Source organism: Elephas maximus, chromosome 24, assembly GCF_024166365.1.
Source record: "Elephas maximus indicus isolate mEleMax1 chromosome 24, mEleMax1 primary haplotype, whole genome shotgun sequence".
In the NCBI taxonomy this organism is placed as follows: domain Eukaryota; kingdom Metazoa; phylum Chordata; class Mammalia; order Proboscidea; family Elephantidae; genus Elephas; species Elephas maximus.
This window is the reverse complement of record NC_064842.1, coordinates 14,664,947-14,683,667: the sequence shown is the minus strand read 5'-3', so window position 1 is coordinate 14,683,667 and position 18,721 is coordinate 14,664,947. Positions and strand designations below refer to the sequence as shown.

At 36.2% G+C, this 18,721-nt stretch overlaps 1 protein-coding gene across 1 annotated transcript in view; it reads right to left on the bottom strand.

The window, feature by feature from the left end:
- The window catches only part of DNAH14 (dynein axonemal heavy chain 14), a 379,927-nt gene that overhangs the window by 298,385 nt on the left and 62,821 nt on the right, over positions 1–18,721 (bottom strand). The window contains exons 12-17 of the mRNA XM_049867924.1: positions 18,338–18,470; positions 8,823–9,078; positions 8,300–8,345; positions 8,108–8,205; positions 2,271–2,434; positions 1,158–1,505 (exon numbers count right to left, since the gene is read on the bottom strand). Coding sequence (XP_049723881.1) covers positions 1,158–1,505; positions 2,271–2,434; positions 8,108–8,205; positions 8,300–8,345; positions 8,823–9,078; positions 18,338–18,470 — 1,045 coding nt within the window. The remainder of the gene's footprint in view (positions 1–1,157; positions 1,506–2,270; positions 2,435–8,107; positions 8,206–8,299; positions 8,346–8,822; positions 9,079–18,337; positions 18,471–18,721) is intronic.

Sequence of the window (18,721 nt, the reverse complement as noted above, 5' to 3'; positions counted from 1 at the left end):
GCATATGTCCCTGATGACTTCATGAAGCCATCGTACCAGCTCTAGGTTGTCTCTCTCTCTGCACTTTTACTTGAGAAAACTAATTTTATCTTGTTGAAGCCACTGTTATACACACACACACACACAGACATATAGTCATATAAACCGAATCTAAGTTAAAGTAATACGCCTGGAATGTTCTTTCTCTTCTCCTCCCATCACCTCTACACCACTCTCCACTGGCCAGCTAACTCCTACTCTTCCTTTAGATGTTGGAACTTCATGTAGCAAGTTGTCCACGACCCTGCCTGGGTTAGGTTAGGTACTTCTGCTATATGTTACTACAGCACCTCCTACTTTTCATGTAAGAGTAGCTACATTTTATTAGAATTGATTGTTGAATATATATTTTCTGCTAGACTAGACTATGAATGCAAGAATGAGTGTACCCTTCCTAGGGACCTAGTACAATATTTGGTATATATAATAGATGCTTAATGAATATTTGTGGTCTGATTAAATAAAGGAACAAATATTAACTATTATTATAAATTTATATTGGTAATCAGACCTGAGGCATTCCTGAGGGAGCTTATATAGACCATGGCTGGTCTACCAGGATCTACATCTGTCCTAGAAAATTACATGGGTGATAGGTAGAAATAATTAATGAATGGGTATGTTATTTTGAGTGCTCCTAGATTTTCATACTTTCTTGACTCTGATATCTGTGTAGAAGTTCCAAACCACTGTGGTCTGCCCACCCAAAAGCCTTCTCAAAAAGAGGTCAGCCCTAAAACACAGTGAAACCCCAATATTGGTCAATATTGGTTCTAAAAGGCTTATCTCATATACTCCATAACCTGTTGGAGCTTACATTCTAGTGAAGGAGATGATCAACAAACAAATGAACATATGACAATGTCAGGTAGTGATACACGTTATAAAGACAAACAGGGAAAGGAGGAAGAAATGGTATGGGGTGCAATTTTTGATACAGTGGTCAGAGCAGGTTTCTTTGAGGAAGTGACATTTGATCAAGACACAAATAAATGTAATATATATTGGAATTTTCTGAGGATAATACTTATCATGTATATTTTCTAAGTTCATATTTTAAAATTATAATGGACTAATCTGTAACATGCTTAAGCGATAGAAAATTTCCAAATACTTGCCTGCAAAAGACTGGCATTCTTTTCTTGAATTACAGATCTCAAGAGGGTGTGGCTCATATTTATGACATCATCAACATATGGTAAGCATTCTGACTGATAATCAATACTCATAACTTTGAAAATACCAATGCGCTTCTCAATGGTCATATTTACAATATATCTAAGATATTTTCTGAATTTATCTAGTATTTTCTTAAACTGTGCTGAAGTCAATTCTCCTCTCATAGATGACATTTTCATACTCATGGTTTTGGCTTTTTCTACCATGGTGCAGTACTTTAGAAATCTGCAGCTGTACAAACTAACTAGGCTCATTGAATTACCAATAGCAGTCAGGAGATTCACAATCTATAAATAAAAATGATAAAAAAAAATCAGTCAGAATTTTTATTTTAAAAGTAAAAAAGTGTGTTCTAATAGCTAATAGTTTCTGTTGAAATAAAATAATTGTCTTATGTGGAGTTCATCTTGCTATGCACTGCTATTAAATGTCTAAGTATGTTGGAGACAGAAGACTTCAGAAAATTTAGATGACATTTTTATATTTGGCTTTTACATAAAGGTTTACTAAGCTATTTAACTTTATAATTAACATATTATTTTGACCCATATACTGGAAATACCAATCCATTTATTTCTTTGTTTGCCGTCCTGTTTTAGCATATATGCTCCATGCATAGCCCTAGAAAGGGCAACTTTATATACCATGTGACCCTACCCCATTCCCAAGGCATAGCTAATTTGGATAGGTAGAATCCTGATCCAAGTTAAATCAATTAGATTTTCTTGTGAATTCGAACAAATTATTCAGGTAGATGATAATGGAAAGAGCTGGAGCCATGGCAAATAAACATATTGAAAAGCCAATATGATGAAGGAGCCATAAAAGAGAAAGCTCATTTGCACAGCAGATGTTGGAAAAGACATACAGAAATGAGCATAGCTGAGAGATCATGGGGAAGACAGATGGGGAGATAAGCTGGGGATGGTTTTCCAACTGGCATGAATCACGACACTCTAATCTTTCAATGAACGCATTTCATCACAGATAATTTCAGTGGGTTCCTGCTACTTAAACAAAGATTCCCTAAGATAAACTGTTTTTAAGCTTACTTTATTTTGGTAGACAGGGTCCGTTTCAAAAAGGATCTGACAATCTGGCCATCTGGTCTTCTTACATTCTCTTACACTTTCTGTCTTATTAGGTAAATCCATAATTGAAGACAAATCAATAAAGATAGACAGGCGGGGATCTTGGTAAAGAGGAATAATCGTGGCTAAAATATACAATTCAAATGTTAGTATTTTCAGACATCTCACTGCAAACAATACTTCAAAATTATCCATGATATCTAGAACTACTGAAAAACGAGGTTGATTTATTATGACGACTAGACAGTACTCTATACTGATGGATGGAATTTAAAGATATGTGTAGCATCTAAAAGAATAAAATATCTAGGAATAAATTTAACAAGGCAGATGAAAGATTTGTAAACAGAAAACTATACACACTGCTGAAAGAAATTAAAACCAAACCAAACCTGTTGCTGTTGAGTCAATTCCGACTCATGGTGACTCTACAGGACAGAGTAGAACTGCCCCATAGGGTTTCCAAGGTATACCTGGTGGATCTCAAGTGCTGACCTTTTGGTTAGCAGCTGTAGCTCTTAACCACTACACCACTGGGGTTTCAAAAAAAATTAAGAAAAACCTAAATAAATGGAAAGATATCCACTGTTCATGGACTGGAAGACTGAACATTGCTAAGACATCAATACTGTGCAAAGCAATCTATAGATTCAATGCAATCTCTATCAAAATTCCATCAACATTTTTAGCAGAAATGAAAAAGCTGATTCTTAAATTTTGGCCTTGAATAGCCAAAACAATCTTTAAAAAGAGCAAAGTAAAAGAACTCATACTTTCCTATTTCAAAAATACTGTAGAGCTACAATAATCAAAATAGACAGACATATAGGTAAACAGAACAGAATTGAGAGTCCAGAAATAAACCCATGCATATATGGCCAACTGATGTTGGACAAGGGTGCTAAGTCCATCCAACGGGGAAAGCATAGTCTCTCCAATAAGGGATGCTGGGACAACTGGATCTCCACATGCAAAAGAATAAAGCTGGACCACTAACTCACACCATGTATAAAATTTAACTCAAAATGGATCAATGACCTAAATATAAGAACTAAAACCATAAAACTCTTGGCCTAACCATGTCTATAAGTGAGGAGTGGGTGTATATTCATACAATGGACATAAAGGGAAATGAAGTTCTGATACATGCTACGACATGGATGACTCTTGGAAACATTATGCTAAGTGAAATAAATCGGACACTAAACGGCATATATGATATAACCTCACTTATATGAAATATCTAGAATAGCAAACGCATACAGACAAATGCTTATCAGTGGTTACCAGGGGCTGGGGGGAAGAAGGAGTGGGGACTCATTACTTAGAGTACTAAGTTTCTGACTAGGGAGATGAAAATCATTTGTAAATCAACAATGGTGATGGTTACACAACATGGCAAATACAAGTAAACCCACACAAAACCCACTGCCATCAAGTCGAATTCCAACTCACAGCAACCCTATAGGACAGAGTAGAACTGCCTCATAGGACCTCCAAGGTTGTAATCTTTATGGAAGTAGAGTGCCTCATCTTTCTCCCACAGAGCCGCTGCTAGGTTCGAACTGCTGACCTTTCAGTTAGTAGCCAAGTGCTTAACTAAAGCGCCACCAGGGATCTTTAAATGTAATTAATGTCACTGAACTGTACACTTAAGAATGGTTAAAATGGTGAATGCTTTGTTATACATATTTTATCAAATAAATTTCAAGCAAAAAAATACATATGTAGATGTAAAGGTTTGGATTTAAAATTATGGAAGAAAAATCCATACGTAACTGATTGGGGGTATGTGATTAAAACAGAAACTGAGAATAAGTTCTTCAGTTAATAAATGTTTGAAGTGAATCTGCTACGTGGAGAGCACTGTACCACTGTAAGATTACAAAGATTGGAAGGAGCAGCCTCTACTGACAAGGAGTTCACAGTCTAGCTGAATAACTGGATGTCCACAGGCAAAAAAATGAACCCCACCCCACACTTCACACCTTACACAAAAATCAACTCAAATGAATCATACACTTAAATAAACATAAATCTATACAACCTGCAGAATAAAATAGGGGAGGAAATCTGTGTGACCTTGGGTTAGGCAAAGGATTTTTAGATACAATACAAAAAGCACAATTGATAAAAATAAATAATAGATAAAATGGACTTTTTTGACATTAAGAAGTTTAGTTTTGTAAAAGAAAAGAGAATGAAAAGAAAAACCACAGAATCAGAGAAAATGTTTGCAAGTCTTATTTCTGATCAATGATTTGTATGCAGAATATATATGAAGATCTCTTACAACTCAACAATAAGTAAACAAATACTCCAATTTAAAAAAAAAAGGACAAAAGCTTTAAAGAGACATTTGACCAAAGAAGATATACAGATGGCAAATAAGCATATGAAAAGATGATCAATATCATTAGTCATTAATGAAATGCAAATTAAAACCACTCTTATTACACACCTTCACACATATTTAAAAAAAAAAAAACAAACCATTGCTGTTGAGGCGATTCTGACTCATAGCAACTCCACAGGACAGAGTAGAACTGCCCCATAGGGTTTCCAAGGTGCACCTGGTGGATCTCAAGGGCTCACCTTTGGGTTAGCAGACGCAGCACTTAACCACTATGCCACCAGGGTCTCTTCACACATATTAGAATGTTATAAAAATCAGACAATAGTAAGTGCTGGTGAGGATGCAAAGCAACTGGAACTCTCATAGAGTGAAACCTGTGAGAGCTGGAACTTGACAGGATGGCTTTGTTTTTCCAGGTGTCCCAGGTTTTCTGCCTTTGACAGAGTGAAGTCATCACTTTTCTACCCCTGTTTAGTGGAAAATATTCAAGTATTCCTTTTCTGACAGGTTTCTGCCTAACATAGGTTCTGGCTTTCACAAATTTTACTGTATATTGCTGGTAGGAATGCAAAATGATATAACCACTTTGCAACCCAGCTTGGTAGTTTTTATAAAGTTAAACATATACCTACCACATAACCCATTAATCCTACCCTAGATATTTACCCAAGAAAAAAGAAAACTTGTACTCATATGTGATTGTTTACAGCAATTTTATTCATGATTGTCCAAACTGGAAACAACCCAGATGTGAATGCGTAAACAAGCTGTGGTACATACAGACATTAGAATACAACTCAGTAATAAAAAGAACAGACTATTGATTCGAGCTCTCAACCACTGTGCCGCCAGAGCTCCAGAATGGGTACGTGAGCCTGTATTTGCATAATCTCAAAGTATCTTCTCCCAAATATTTATTAACTACGATATTATAAATTTTATATATATTTATAGTACATTTTATATATTAGAAAATATAGTAACTATATAATGGAGAAACCTGAACTACACAACTTTAACTAAGAGATCAAGGTTAACATCACCAATAACAAGACATACTAACACCATGTATTGCCTAATATGATGCACTGAAAAGAGCATACCACCACTGTGGTATTCTTCCCCAAAACGCAAAACCTCAAACTCATCATGAGACAACATCAGGCAATCCAAAATTAAGAGACAATCTATAAGGTAACTGACCAGTACTCTTCAAAAATCTGAAAGTAATGAAAGACAAGGAAAGATGGAGGTGACTTAGGAGATATGACAACTAAATGCAATGTGGGATTCTGGTCTGGATCTTGGAACAAAAAATGAGCATTAGTGAAACAACTGGGAAAATCCAAATAAAGTATGTAGTTTTGTTAATAGTATTGTACTTACGTCAGTCTCTTAGTTTTAATAATTGCACTATGGCTAGAGAAAGCATGTGAAGTATATGGGAACTCTGTACTATACTTTGTAACTCTTCTATAAATCTCAATATAAAAATGTTTAAAAATTCAAGTGGTAGAAACAGTTCGTATCAACAACAAAAAAGAAATGAAAATGATGAGATGTTCAGATCCAGGCAATCCAAGGATGAACAACAAAAATTCTAGTGGGAGAGAAAGGAATACATGAAAAGAGTGAGAAGACTTAGTTCTTCAGATTGAAAACCCTCACTGAGTTGTAAGAAAGATTAATACATATCTAGCTTTATTGCAGTAACGTTTCTAACTCCAAATGGTAAGTTACTAGACAGAAGTGACAAGTTATTTACAAATATTTTCAAAGGAAACAAGTCAGAGTAGCATTAGACTCCTCATTTGTAATATTTGGAAGCTAGAAGACAATGGAAGAATCTATAGATTACCGAGAAAAATGTGGGGCGTAGGGGAGAGTCATTCTAACAAGGGACTATAACTGTCACGGAAGAAGAACTTAAGTCTATAGTGTCATAAGATACAAAAACCTCTGGATTTTACTCAGCTGTTTCAAATGGACGAAAGCAAAGAACTAAATCCATTTTACTCGGATCCACAATCAATAACCGCGGAAGGAACAGTCAAGAAATCAAAAGATGCATTCCTTTGGCAAATCTGCTGTGAAGGACCTCTTTAAAGCGCTGAAAAAGCAAAGATGTCACCTTGAAGACTAAGGTGTGCCTGACCCAAGCCATTGTATTTTCAATTGCATCATATGCATGTGAAAGCTGGACAGTGAACAAGAAACACTGAAGAAGAACTGACGCCACTGAATTCTGTTGTTGGCGAAGAATATTGAATATACCATGGACTGTCAAAAGAACAAACAAATCTATCTTGGAAGAAGTAAAACGAGAATGCTCCTTAGAAGCAAGGATGGCAAGACTGCGTCTTACATACTTTGGACATGTTGTCAGGGGGAATCAGTCCCTGGAGAAGGACATTATGCTTGGTAAAGTACAGGATCAGCAAAAAAAGAGGAAGACCCTTAATGAGATGGATTGACACAGTGGCTGCAACAATGGGCTCAAGCATAACAACGATTGTAAGGATGGTGCAGGACCTGACAGAGTTTTGTTCTGTGGTACACAGGGTCGCTATGAATTGGAACTGACTCGACCACACCTAACAACAACAACAACAAAGCCAAGAATTACAAAAACTGTGGTATTTCTTGATTTTTAAAACAAGCCTATGTTTTTATGCTTTTTTCATCATAATGATAAAAAAATACAAATAAATTCGAGATATCTAAGAACATGCTGATTATATTTCAGCCACTTTTGGGGAAAGAAGAAACTTAATTGGTGGTGGTAATCATGAAACAGAGGAAAATAGACTGAATTCCTGGGGTTTGCAAAAAGTAATCAATGCATTGGATACCAGCTCAGGCTGGACAGAGTCCTTTGAACTCAGCAAACTCTGGTTATATGACTGGAGAATGATGCAACATTGAGGGAGCTGCCAAGGGTCCTATAGTGTTAAGATCTTTTTAAGATTTAGCTCATGGGAAAGCGACAAAATTTTTTGGTCAGGCCAGTAATTTCCATGTAGTTTCAGATTGTGAACACACAGCTGGAAAAAATATTAAAAATCTATTTAAGGGTAGAAACAATGTATTTGTTTGACATAAAAGATATCGCTTGTTGGCTGTATCAAACCAAACCAAACACGCTGCCATCAAGTCAATTTGCTATATCGTGTCATAAAATTCTGTAGTACGTTATTGAAAAAATAAAAGCCTTGGGCTATTTTCCTAGTTCCCCTATTTTATGCATTCTATGGCTATTTGTATAATTCACTCATCTTCAAATTATTCCAAGTGCACATTGTTTGATCCCACAGAGTATTTTTTAATATACCATAAATGTGTTTGTCTGTCATAATCACCGGCAAAAGTATCAAGATGCCTAAATCTATGAAAACGTTCCTATATAAGACAATGCATCCAACTAAACTTTTAAAATACTTACTTATACACTTTTCAATATTAGTCACCATATTTTGAATTTTTATTGAAAATGCCAATCTGTTGGGAACTATAAAGAGATTTGTAGGGAACTCCAGAATTCTGAGAGAAAACAATAAAAGCGTATTTCAGATGACTGTAGTAATTAGCATATAAAATACAATTACTTGTAATTTCACAAATGCCTAATACTTACTCTTCATATGTGCATTTATTCTCAGTCTCAGTTGCAATTTCCATGTCTATTAGAATCCATTGAAAGAGAGAATAAAAAACTGATATTAATATCAGCAAAATGAAAAGTTGATATATGCCAGTGCTTTCCAAATACCATAAGAATAAACTGGAAAGGTCATGAGAAAGGCAGTATTCAAGGAGTAAACCCCATCACAAGATTCTGATTAAGAAGGTCTGAGATGGAGTCCAAGAGTCTACATTTTTAACAAGCATCCCAGTTGCTATTCATCCTGATGAAGGGGGCCTTCAGGGCCCCTCAGTGAGAAATTGTACGTGAATTGAAATGAAAATGAATAATGGTGTTATCACTTACATGTACCACAAATAGCCTGAGATTAGGTTTACGCTCACTTGAGCATTATCTTAAAACTTTTTAAAATTGTATACCTATAAATTGATAATGCGCAAACTAAGAATATCTTTCACTTGTTTCCAACTGTTAAGATATTTCCCTCCATTCTTAACAGTCTTATTCACCTTACCTAAGAGACGTCCTTCAAGATTGTAACTAAATTTTTTTGTTTTATCGACTTTTGCAGGCAGTTCTTCACTATCATCTGATATTTCATCTTCAAAATACACCACAGATTTCCTAGGGTGCTCATCATATTCAGAAATGTTTTCCTCAGAATCTTCTGGAGCGTAACTCTCAGCAGGAATTCTCAAACGCAGATGTACTTCAAATACTGGTGCATATATTTTTCTTAAATCTGTCTCCACTTTAATACTATTCAAAATCTAATGTAACAGATAAGGTATCAGTGACAACATAAGGCTAACAGGGCATTTATTTTTAATTTAGGGTAATACAGACCTAAATTTTAAATGATAAATCATAACTGTAGTATACTTGAATACCACTGTCTTACCATATACATGATACTTCCACGTTAAAATGAATAAATCAATATGGAATAAATGGTACATTATTAGGCAAAAGTTCCCCCAAAAAGACTTAATAAATTGATGCCACAAAAAAAAGAATTTTTTTTTTTTGTGCCACAGTGACTCCATAATAATCAGTGGAGAGTTTGTTAAAATACATATTTCTAGGCCCTATCCTTGGAAATTTTGAGTTAAAAAGTTAGGGGCAGAGCCTATGAATCTCAATCATTTAAAACCCAAATAGGTCAATCTACTGTGTGCCCAGGTTTAAGAACTACAAATCAAGAATACATTTCAAATCCATTAATATGGGTCCCAGTTTTTCACCTTAACATACATATACTAGCATAGGTATCCCCAGTGAAAAATAACAGGAGTATTTAAGGTACAAATATTGTATTTACACACTGTAATTGCTCTTAGGTTCTGTCTTATTTTTTTTTTTTTTTCTGTCTAGGCTTGGGTTCTCAATCTGCTGATGCTTCCTATCCCATAAATAATCTGTCCTGCTTGAGGCATAATTACCAGTATGTGTTTCTAGTTTCTCAGGGCTGTCATCTGAATCACCTACTACAACTCCAGCCTTTAGTTCCAATCATTAACAAATAAAGGTAATTAACAGTAAAAATAAGCCCCAGTAGCAGGCTTTTAGGATCCCTGGTGGTACAGTGGTTAAGCACTCAGTTGCTAACCAAAAGGTTGGTGGTTTGAACCCACCAGATGCTCTTCGGGAGAAAGCTGTGGCAGTCTGCTTCCATGAAGATTACAGCCTTGGAAACCCTATGGGCAGTTCTACTCTGTCCTATAGGGCGCTATGAGTTGGAATCAACTAGATGGCAGTGGTGGGAGCAGGCCTTTAAGCTGCTGGGGAAGAGCATGAGTAGATGACAAAGGCAATTTGGAAGTCTTAAAAGCTCAGAAAGACAATTCCTAACCAATATATAATGTGCTACTTAGCTTGTTCAGGAAAATAAAAATAACTCCTATTTAATTCTGAAATGAATGAACTTTGGGCCTCAAATACTTTCTAACATCAGAGTTTATAAATATTTTGCATGAAATCATTCTTGAAATATAATTATAACAACTATTGAATGTGTGCTGTTCATGTCCTAGGTACCGTATTAAACATATTACCTTCATCTCATCGTTATAATAACCCTGGCAGACAGAAATCATTACTTCTCTTGTACATACAAAGAAACTGAGAGTCAGGAGACTTATACTAATTTGTCAAGAGTCTGTGCTGCCAGCAAGTGGAAGGGCTGAAGTGGAACCATGGGCCTGTGACTCCAAAGCTCATCATTATAATATGAACTGCGGCTTCAAGATCTTTTTGTAATAAACAGAATTTTTTTTTTTTTAGTTGTTATGCCTTCTGTACCAACATGAATGGACCAGGAAATAGTTTTATTTCCTCTAGGTTATAAACTACAAGAGAGAAACAGTCATGTCTAAATGAAAATATAAACTCTACAGCACACAGTGGGGAAGGGAGTGGAGGAAGCAGCAACAGTGATTCCCAAATCCACGTTAGCCCTGATCTCCCTTTTGAAATTCAGATCTATATTTCCAACATCCAAGGAGAAATTTTCATCTGGTTGCCCACCCCTGACTTCAAAACATCTCCAAATAAACAAAATATCTGTCTTATCTTGGGCTGGATATAAGTGAACCCCAAAAAGTTCAGCACAGGCAAAAATGGAGCAAATCAATGTCCAATACTAGAGGGCAAAGTATGATGTCGTTGTTGTTAGGTGCCATCAAGTCAGTTCTGACTCGTATCAACCTTAGGTACAACAGAAGGAACGCTGCCTGGTCCTGTGTCATCCTCACAGTTGCTGCTATGCTCCAGCCCATTGCTGCAGCATGAGTACCATGAACTAAGAGTATGATCAATTCAGTTATCCCTACCTAATGGCCTCAAAAGTGAAATAAATAATCAGAGAACAGGAATAAGATAATTAGTTAGAACATGATGAAGATATATTTTAATCACTTAGAAAAGGATAGATTATTCAATAAAATATGTTAATACATTTGGGGAAAATTAATTTAGCCATCTCACAATATATACACAAATATAAATATAATTATTTAAATGTTAAAAATAAAACAACAAAATTATGAAAAAATGAATTGAATATATTATTTTGGTATGGGATTTTTTTTTAATATGATACAAAAGAAAGAAACTATAAGGAAAACAGTGAGAGATTTTTATTACACTAAAAAAATTTTCCTCGTATCAGAATACTATTAACAAAATGAAAAAACAAATGACACACTAGGATTTTTATTTTCAATATATGACCTGTATTTTGTAAATAGTTTTTATAATTCAATAAGAAAAAAACCTCCATCAGAAAATTAGAAAAGGACATCAAAAGGCCATAAAATTAGAAATACAAATGGTTAATAGAAATAAGAAATACAAATGACTAATAAGCATAAGAAAAATATTCAACATCATAAGTAATCATATAAGTAAAAATTAAAACTAATTAATTTCAAGTTTCAGCTATCAAATGAGAAATAGCCAGTACAAAATAGGATTAACTCAAAAAGGCATTCCTAAGCAGAATATAAATTAGTATGACCGTCTCTGGGGAGAAACTTTGCAGTGCATATCAATAGCCTTAAAAAGGTCTGTACCAGTTGCCATCATGCCAAATCTGATTCATGGCAACCCCATGTGTATCAGAGTAGAACTAGGCTCCATTGGGTTTTCAGTGGCTGATTTTTTGGAAATAGATTGGCAGGAAGGAGTCCCTGGGTGGTGTAAATGGTCAAGTGCTGGACTACTAGCCTAAAGGCTGGTGGTTCGAACACAACCAGAGGTGGCTTGGGAGGCAGGCCTGGTGATCTGTTTCTGATAGGTCACAGCCAAGAAAACCCTATGGAGCAGCTCTATTATGCACACATGGGGTCAGCATGTGTCAGAATCAATCAATGGCAACTAACAACAACAACAGATTAAAAAAAAAAAAATTTATTCTGAGGCACCTCGGGGTAGACTTAAGCCTTCAACCTTTTAGTTAACAGCCATGCATGTTAACCCTCTGCACCACCCAGAGACTCCAAAAAAAGTCCAGTGCTGATTTAATCTTAATCCTAAGCAACAATTAAGAAGGATACATAAATGTACATTCTGAAATACTTCTATCACAAAGTGTTCATAAAAAAAAACTAGCAGAAGCAACTAAAATAAAGGTCTCTTTAGAGCACAGGCTGGGGATATGAAGCCCGTAATAAGAAAATATGCAAGGTCTTAATGAAAAAATTTATAAAAGGCATCGAGTGACTTTAAAGAAGACTTAAATAACACAATCGTGATAGGAAGATTCAATGTCATAAAATATTAATTCTCCTTCAAATTATCTATGGATTCTAGGCACGGTCAATCAAAATGCAAATAGAATTAGGATTCTAAAGTTTACATGGAAGAGCAAATGGCTGGGAATAAGCAAGACACTCTTAGAAAGAAGAAAAAAGGGAACTTGCCCTACCATATACGAAGACTTATTTCAAAGCTACAGAATTAATCCACTATGGGATTGGCACAGTAATAAGCAAGGTACAGTAATATACAAACACACCAACAAAATAGCACAGGGGAGCCCAGGAACAGAACTCACACATATGTGAAAATATATGGTAAAAATGATAAAAAAAATAGAGCTGCCATTGCAGATCAGCAGGAAAAGGATGACCTAGAGGATAAATTGTGCTGTGATAATGGCTACTTATATAAAATACATGAAAATGGATGCATACTATTATGGATCAAATAAATTGTGCCCCTCAAAAATATCTGCAGTAACTCCTAGGGATGTATCCTAGAGAAATAAGAGCCATCACACAGACATATGCACACCCACGTTCACTGCAGCATTGTTCACAATAGCAAAAAGATGGAAACAGCCTAGACGCCATCAACAGATGAATGGCTAAATGAATATGGTACATACACACAATGGAAACAGATGAATGGATAAACAAATATGGTACATACACACAATGGAATACTAGCAATGATATGACGCATCTGCAAAGCATCTCACAACATGGGTGAATTTGGAGGGCATTATGCTGAGTGAAATAAGTCAATCACAAAAGGACAAATATTGTACGAGACCACTACTATAGAAAAACTCAAGAAAAGGTTTACACACAAAATGAAACAATCTTCGGTTATGGGGGGGGGAGGGATGGAAAAACACTAAATAGACAATAGGAAAGTGGTAACTTTGGTGAAGGGTAAGACAGTACACAATGCTGGGGAAGCCAGCACAACATGACCAAGGCAAGGTCATGGAAGCTTCATAAAAAACCCAGTGCTGTCGAGTCAATTCCGACTCATAGCGACCCTATAGGACGGGGTAGAACTGCCCCACAGAGTTTCCAAGGTGCGCCTGGCGGATTCAAACTGCCGACCCTTTGGTTAGCAGCCGTGGCACTTAACCACTACGCCACCAGGGTTTCTGGAAGCTTCATAGACACTTCCAAACTCCCTGAGGGATTGAGTTACGGGGCTGAGGGGTGTGGGGACCATGGTCTTGAGGAGCATCTAGCTCAACTGGCATAACATTGTTTAAAAGAAAATGTTCTATATTCTGCTTTGGTGAGTAGCATCTGGGGTCTTAAAAGCTTTCAAGCAGCCATCTGAGATACTCCACTGTTCTCACCCCATCTGGAGTAAGAAGAGAAGGAAGAAAACCAAAGACACAAAGGAAAGATTAGTTCAAATGACTGATGGACTGCAGGTACTACAGCTTCTACCAGACTGAGTACAGCACCACTAGATGGTGCCCGGCCACCACCACTGACTGCTCTGACAGGGATCATAATAGATGGGTCCAGACAGAGCTGGAGAAAAATGTAGAAGAAAATTCTAACCACCACCCCCCTCCCCACACCACACACAAAAAGACCAGACTTACTGGTCTGACAGATTGGAGAAACCCTGAGAGTATAGGCCCTGCACACCCTTTTAGCTCAGTAACGAAGTCACTCCTGAAGTTCACCCTTCATCCAAAGATTAGACAAGCCCATAAAATAAAACAAGACTAAAGGGGCATACTTGCCCAGGGGCAAGGTCTGGAAGGCAGGAGGGGACAGGAAAGCTGGTAATAGGGAACCTAAGGTGAAGAAGGGGAGAGCGTTGATGTGTTGTAAGGTTAGTAACCAATGTCACAAAAAAATATGTACACTAATTGCTTAAGAAGAAGCTAGTTTGTTCTGTAAACCTGCATCTAAAGTACAATAAAAAAAATATGCATAGTAAATCCTAACCCGTATACCTGTGGATGTAATCTCATTTGGGAACAGATTTTTTTTGTTATGTTAATGAGACTATATCACTTAAACCTAGCCAATTTTGAAATACAGAAGGAGCAGATTAGTCACAGAAGCAAGGAAGCATGAATGGGGATACATAGATGCCACGTGGAGATCTCCAAGGAACACAGAGAAGAACACTAGAGAAGAAGAGATAAGGACTTCCCCCAGAGCAGACAAAGTCTTCTTCTAGAGCTAGTATCCTGAACTCAGACTTCTAGCATCCTAAAGTGTGAGAAAATAAGTTTCTATTTGTTAAAGCCACCCGCTTGTGGTAATTTTGCTACAGCAGCACTAAGTAACTAAGACACTTCTTGTTCTCCTGTGCATGGGGTGGCTATAAGTCCTGCACCATCCTCACAATTGTTGCTATGCTTGAGCCCATTGTTGCAGCCACTGTGTCAATCCATCTCGTTGAGGATTTCCTCTTTTTCACTGACCCTTTACTTTACCAAGCATGATGTCCTTCTCCAGCAACTGATCCCTCCTGACAAAATGTCCAAAGTATGTGAAACATAGTCCCACCATCCTTGCTTCCAAGGAGCATTCTGGTTGTACTTCCTCCAAGGCAGATTTGTTCGTTCTTTTGGCAGTCCATGGTATATTCAATATTCTTCACCAACACCACAATTCAAAGGTGTCGATTCTTCTTCGGTCTTCCTTATTCACTGTTCAGCTTTCACATGCATATGAGACAACTGAAAACACCATGGCTTGGGTCAGGTGCACCCTAGTCCTTGGGGTGACATCTTTCCTTTATAACACTTTAAAGAGATCTCTTGCAGCCGATACACCCAATGCAAAGCATCTTTTGATTTCCTGACTGCTGCTTCCATGGGTGTTGATTGTAGATTCAAGTAAAATGAAATCCTTGACAACCTCAGTCTTTTCTCTGTTTATCGTGATGTTGCTTATTGGTCCAGTTGTGAGGGTTTTTGTTTTCTTTATGTTGAGGCATAACCCATAGTGAAGACTGTGGTCTTTGATGTTCATCAGTAAGTGCTTCAAGTCCTCTTCACTTTCAGCAAGCAACTAAGAAAGTTACCATACACCATACAGAAAAATCATTTTCAGAGGAACTAAAGACTTAAATGCAAAGAACAAACTTTAAAACTTTTAGAAGATCGTGGGACATTTCAGTTAATTGGCTTAATATAGTATTGCATGCTTCTGTTCTGCCTCCTGGTTTACTGCGTGTTCCCTGGAGTCTTAAAAGCCTCCCACCAGCCGTCTAATGTACAACAATTGGTCTCTCTACTCACCTGGAGCAACAGAGAAAGGAAAGTCAGGAACAGAAGGAAGAAATGGAATGTGTGGCTAATTGCCTCCATGAACTGCTATTTTTGGTGCCCAGCTATCATTACTGAACAACTTGATCAAAGAATCAACAAAGGAATCCTGATCAAAACAAGAAAAACCCAGAATTTCAAATTCTCCCAGATTCCAGACTTTCCAGGGCCATGGAGGCTGGATGAGCCACTAAAAATATTGCCCAGAGATAATCTTTAAACCTTAAAACAAAAATATCTCCTGAAGTCTTCTTTAAACCAAACAAGTTTAGTTTAATTAATATAAAACATGTTTTTTTAAGATCCAGATGGCACCAAATGGACGACAACAGCTCAAAAGATTAGATAGGAAACTTAGGGGACAGTGAGTTTATGTTAATGGGGGAGAAACGCCTTGGAAAAGGACGGTGAGAGTGGTTGCCCAACTTGAAGAATGTAATCAGTGCCTCTAAATTGTACATGTAGACACTGTGGAACGGGATGTATGCTCTGCTGTGTATATTCTCACAGCAAGAACAAAATAAAATAAACTACTTTAAAAAAAAAAAAAAGAAAAGAAAACAGAAATTTAACGTAAAAAAACTTTTAGAAGAAAATATGGGAGATATCTTTATGACTTCAGGATGGAGAATAATTTCAAACACTAATATAAATGAATGGAGCTCTTGTGGTGCAATGGTTGAGAACTTGGCAGCTAACCAAAAGGTCTGCAGTTTGAATCCACCAGCTGCTCCTTGGAAACTCTATGGGGCAGTTCTATTCTGCCCTATAGGGTCACTGTGAGTCAGAATCGACTTGATGGCAACAGGTTTTTTTTTTTTAATATAAATATTAAACACCATATAAAGGAAATAAAAACAAAAAAAAAAAAGGTCATCTAGTGGGAGAAGATAACCACAATATATATAAAAAATTCCTACAAAATAATAAGAAATCCCAATAGGTAAGTGGGCAAAACACACAGAAAATGAAACATGAGTCACCGATAACATGAAAATTTGGTCACCCAAACTAGCAATTAGGGAAATAAAAATGAAAAGCACAGCGAAATACCATTTCACACCCATCTAATTGGCAAAAACATTAGGTTAGGGAGAATATGGAACAATGAAAACTTCTGCACTTCTAATGGTTGTGTAAACTGGTACAAGCATTTTGGAAAATAATTTCACATTACTCGGTGCAGTTGAAAATATGCGTACTTTTTCATCCAGAAATTTCACTTCTTAGCAATATTCCTAAGAGAAACACTTGTTCATATGTACCAGGCGGAGACATAAACAAGAATGTTTGTGGCAAAAATGTATGCAATAACAAAATCAAAAACTAAAAATAACCCATCAACAGTAGAATGGGGAAATAAATTGTTTTATTCAGGAAGGATACATAGAAGACATTAAAGATTTTGAAGCTCAGTGAAATCTATATGGGTATTTCCTTAATTATATTTAAACTGTACTCATGCAGTATACATTTTTGCAGGTATGATATATTTAATAAAGAATTCGTAAATGCACTACATATATTGGGGCAGTTCTACTCTGTCCTATAAGGTCGCTATGAGTCGGAATCGACTCGACAACACTGGTTTTTTTGTTTTTATATTGTACAAAGTTCAAATTATGTAGAAATGTATATATAAGAAGGCAAAAATTACCCAGAATACCACTACCTATGGATAATCACTGTTAATATTTTAGTACACATATTTCCAGATTTCAAACTACATGTGGACACTTTCCTTTGTTACCAAATATACCTGAGATATTTTAAAATGGAGAAAATTATAAAGCACATATTATACGGTATTATCTCACAAAAACATTGCTTTTGCCGAATAGGACAAGCGCCTACCATATAAAGTTTAACCCCCCAAAAAAACAATGCCAGGGGAGAGGGAGACAATCCTTCATGGCAAGAAAAGATTTCCTAATGGATGTTACTCTAGGATTCCTTTGATTTTTTTCATACTTGCCTTGTGTTATTTTAAAGTTAAGAACACAAATCAACAAAAGTGCTTTTAAGAAAAGCAAAGAGAGTTTGAAGAGCACAGTAGTGGAAGCAGAGAAAAGTGGATGCTACTTTAGTCGGGGGGGGGGCCCTTCTCTGACCATTCCCATGTAAAGTAGCATACAATATCACTCTATATTCCCTTACCTTCTTGTATTTTTCTTCATAGTACTCATCACTCCCTGAAATCACGTTTATACACTCTTTCCCCCAGGAAAATACAAACTCCAAGACATTAGGGAATTTGTTCTACCCACTGCTGTATCTCCAATGCTTAGTTCAGCACCCACCACAAAGGGAGTACTCAATAACTATTTGTTGAGTGAATGAACAAAGAAACCAAATGAGATAGGAGCAGGTGTTCGTGTTAGGCAAGAAATTCTGAGTAGTAATCATAAATCACATTTTTCATTCTAAAACATAATTCATTTTATATAAAAAAATCTATGTTCATATTTTTAAGGCCATTTTACCTCATTAATATCAACTTCTGTTTTTACTTCTGATTTCAGAATATGAGTAACATACAGGTGTAAATCATTGAGTTCTTCATGGTCATTTTTTAAAGACGCCTTGTCAGTGAAAGGTAAAATGTCCTTGTATATTCTAGATTAAGAAATGAAAAGAATAAAAAAAGAAGCATTATCTTTCTAAAATCATATATCTCATTTCAGCAGGATGAAGAACAGTTGGAAGAAAAAAAAACATTCTACAAATCTTAATTGAGGAGACTAAGTTGAAAAATTAAGCATTTTTATGAGAGGTGTAGATTTTAAAATATATATAATTCAGGAATACTTTAATCCTGATTGTTACAAAGAGGAAGAAACTACCATAGTGTTATTTATAAGATACAC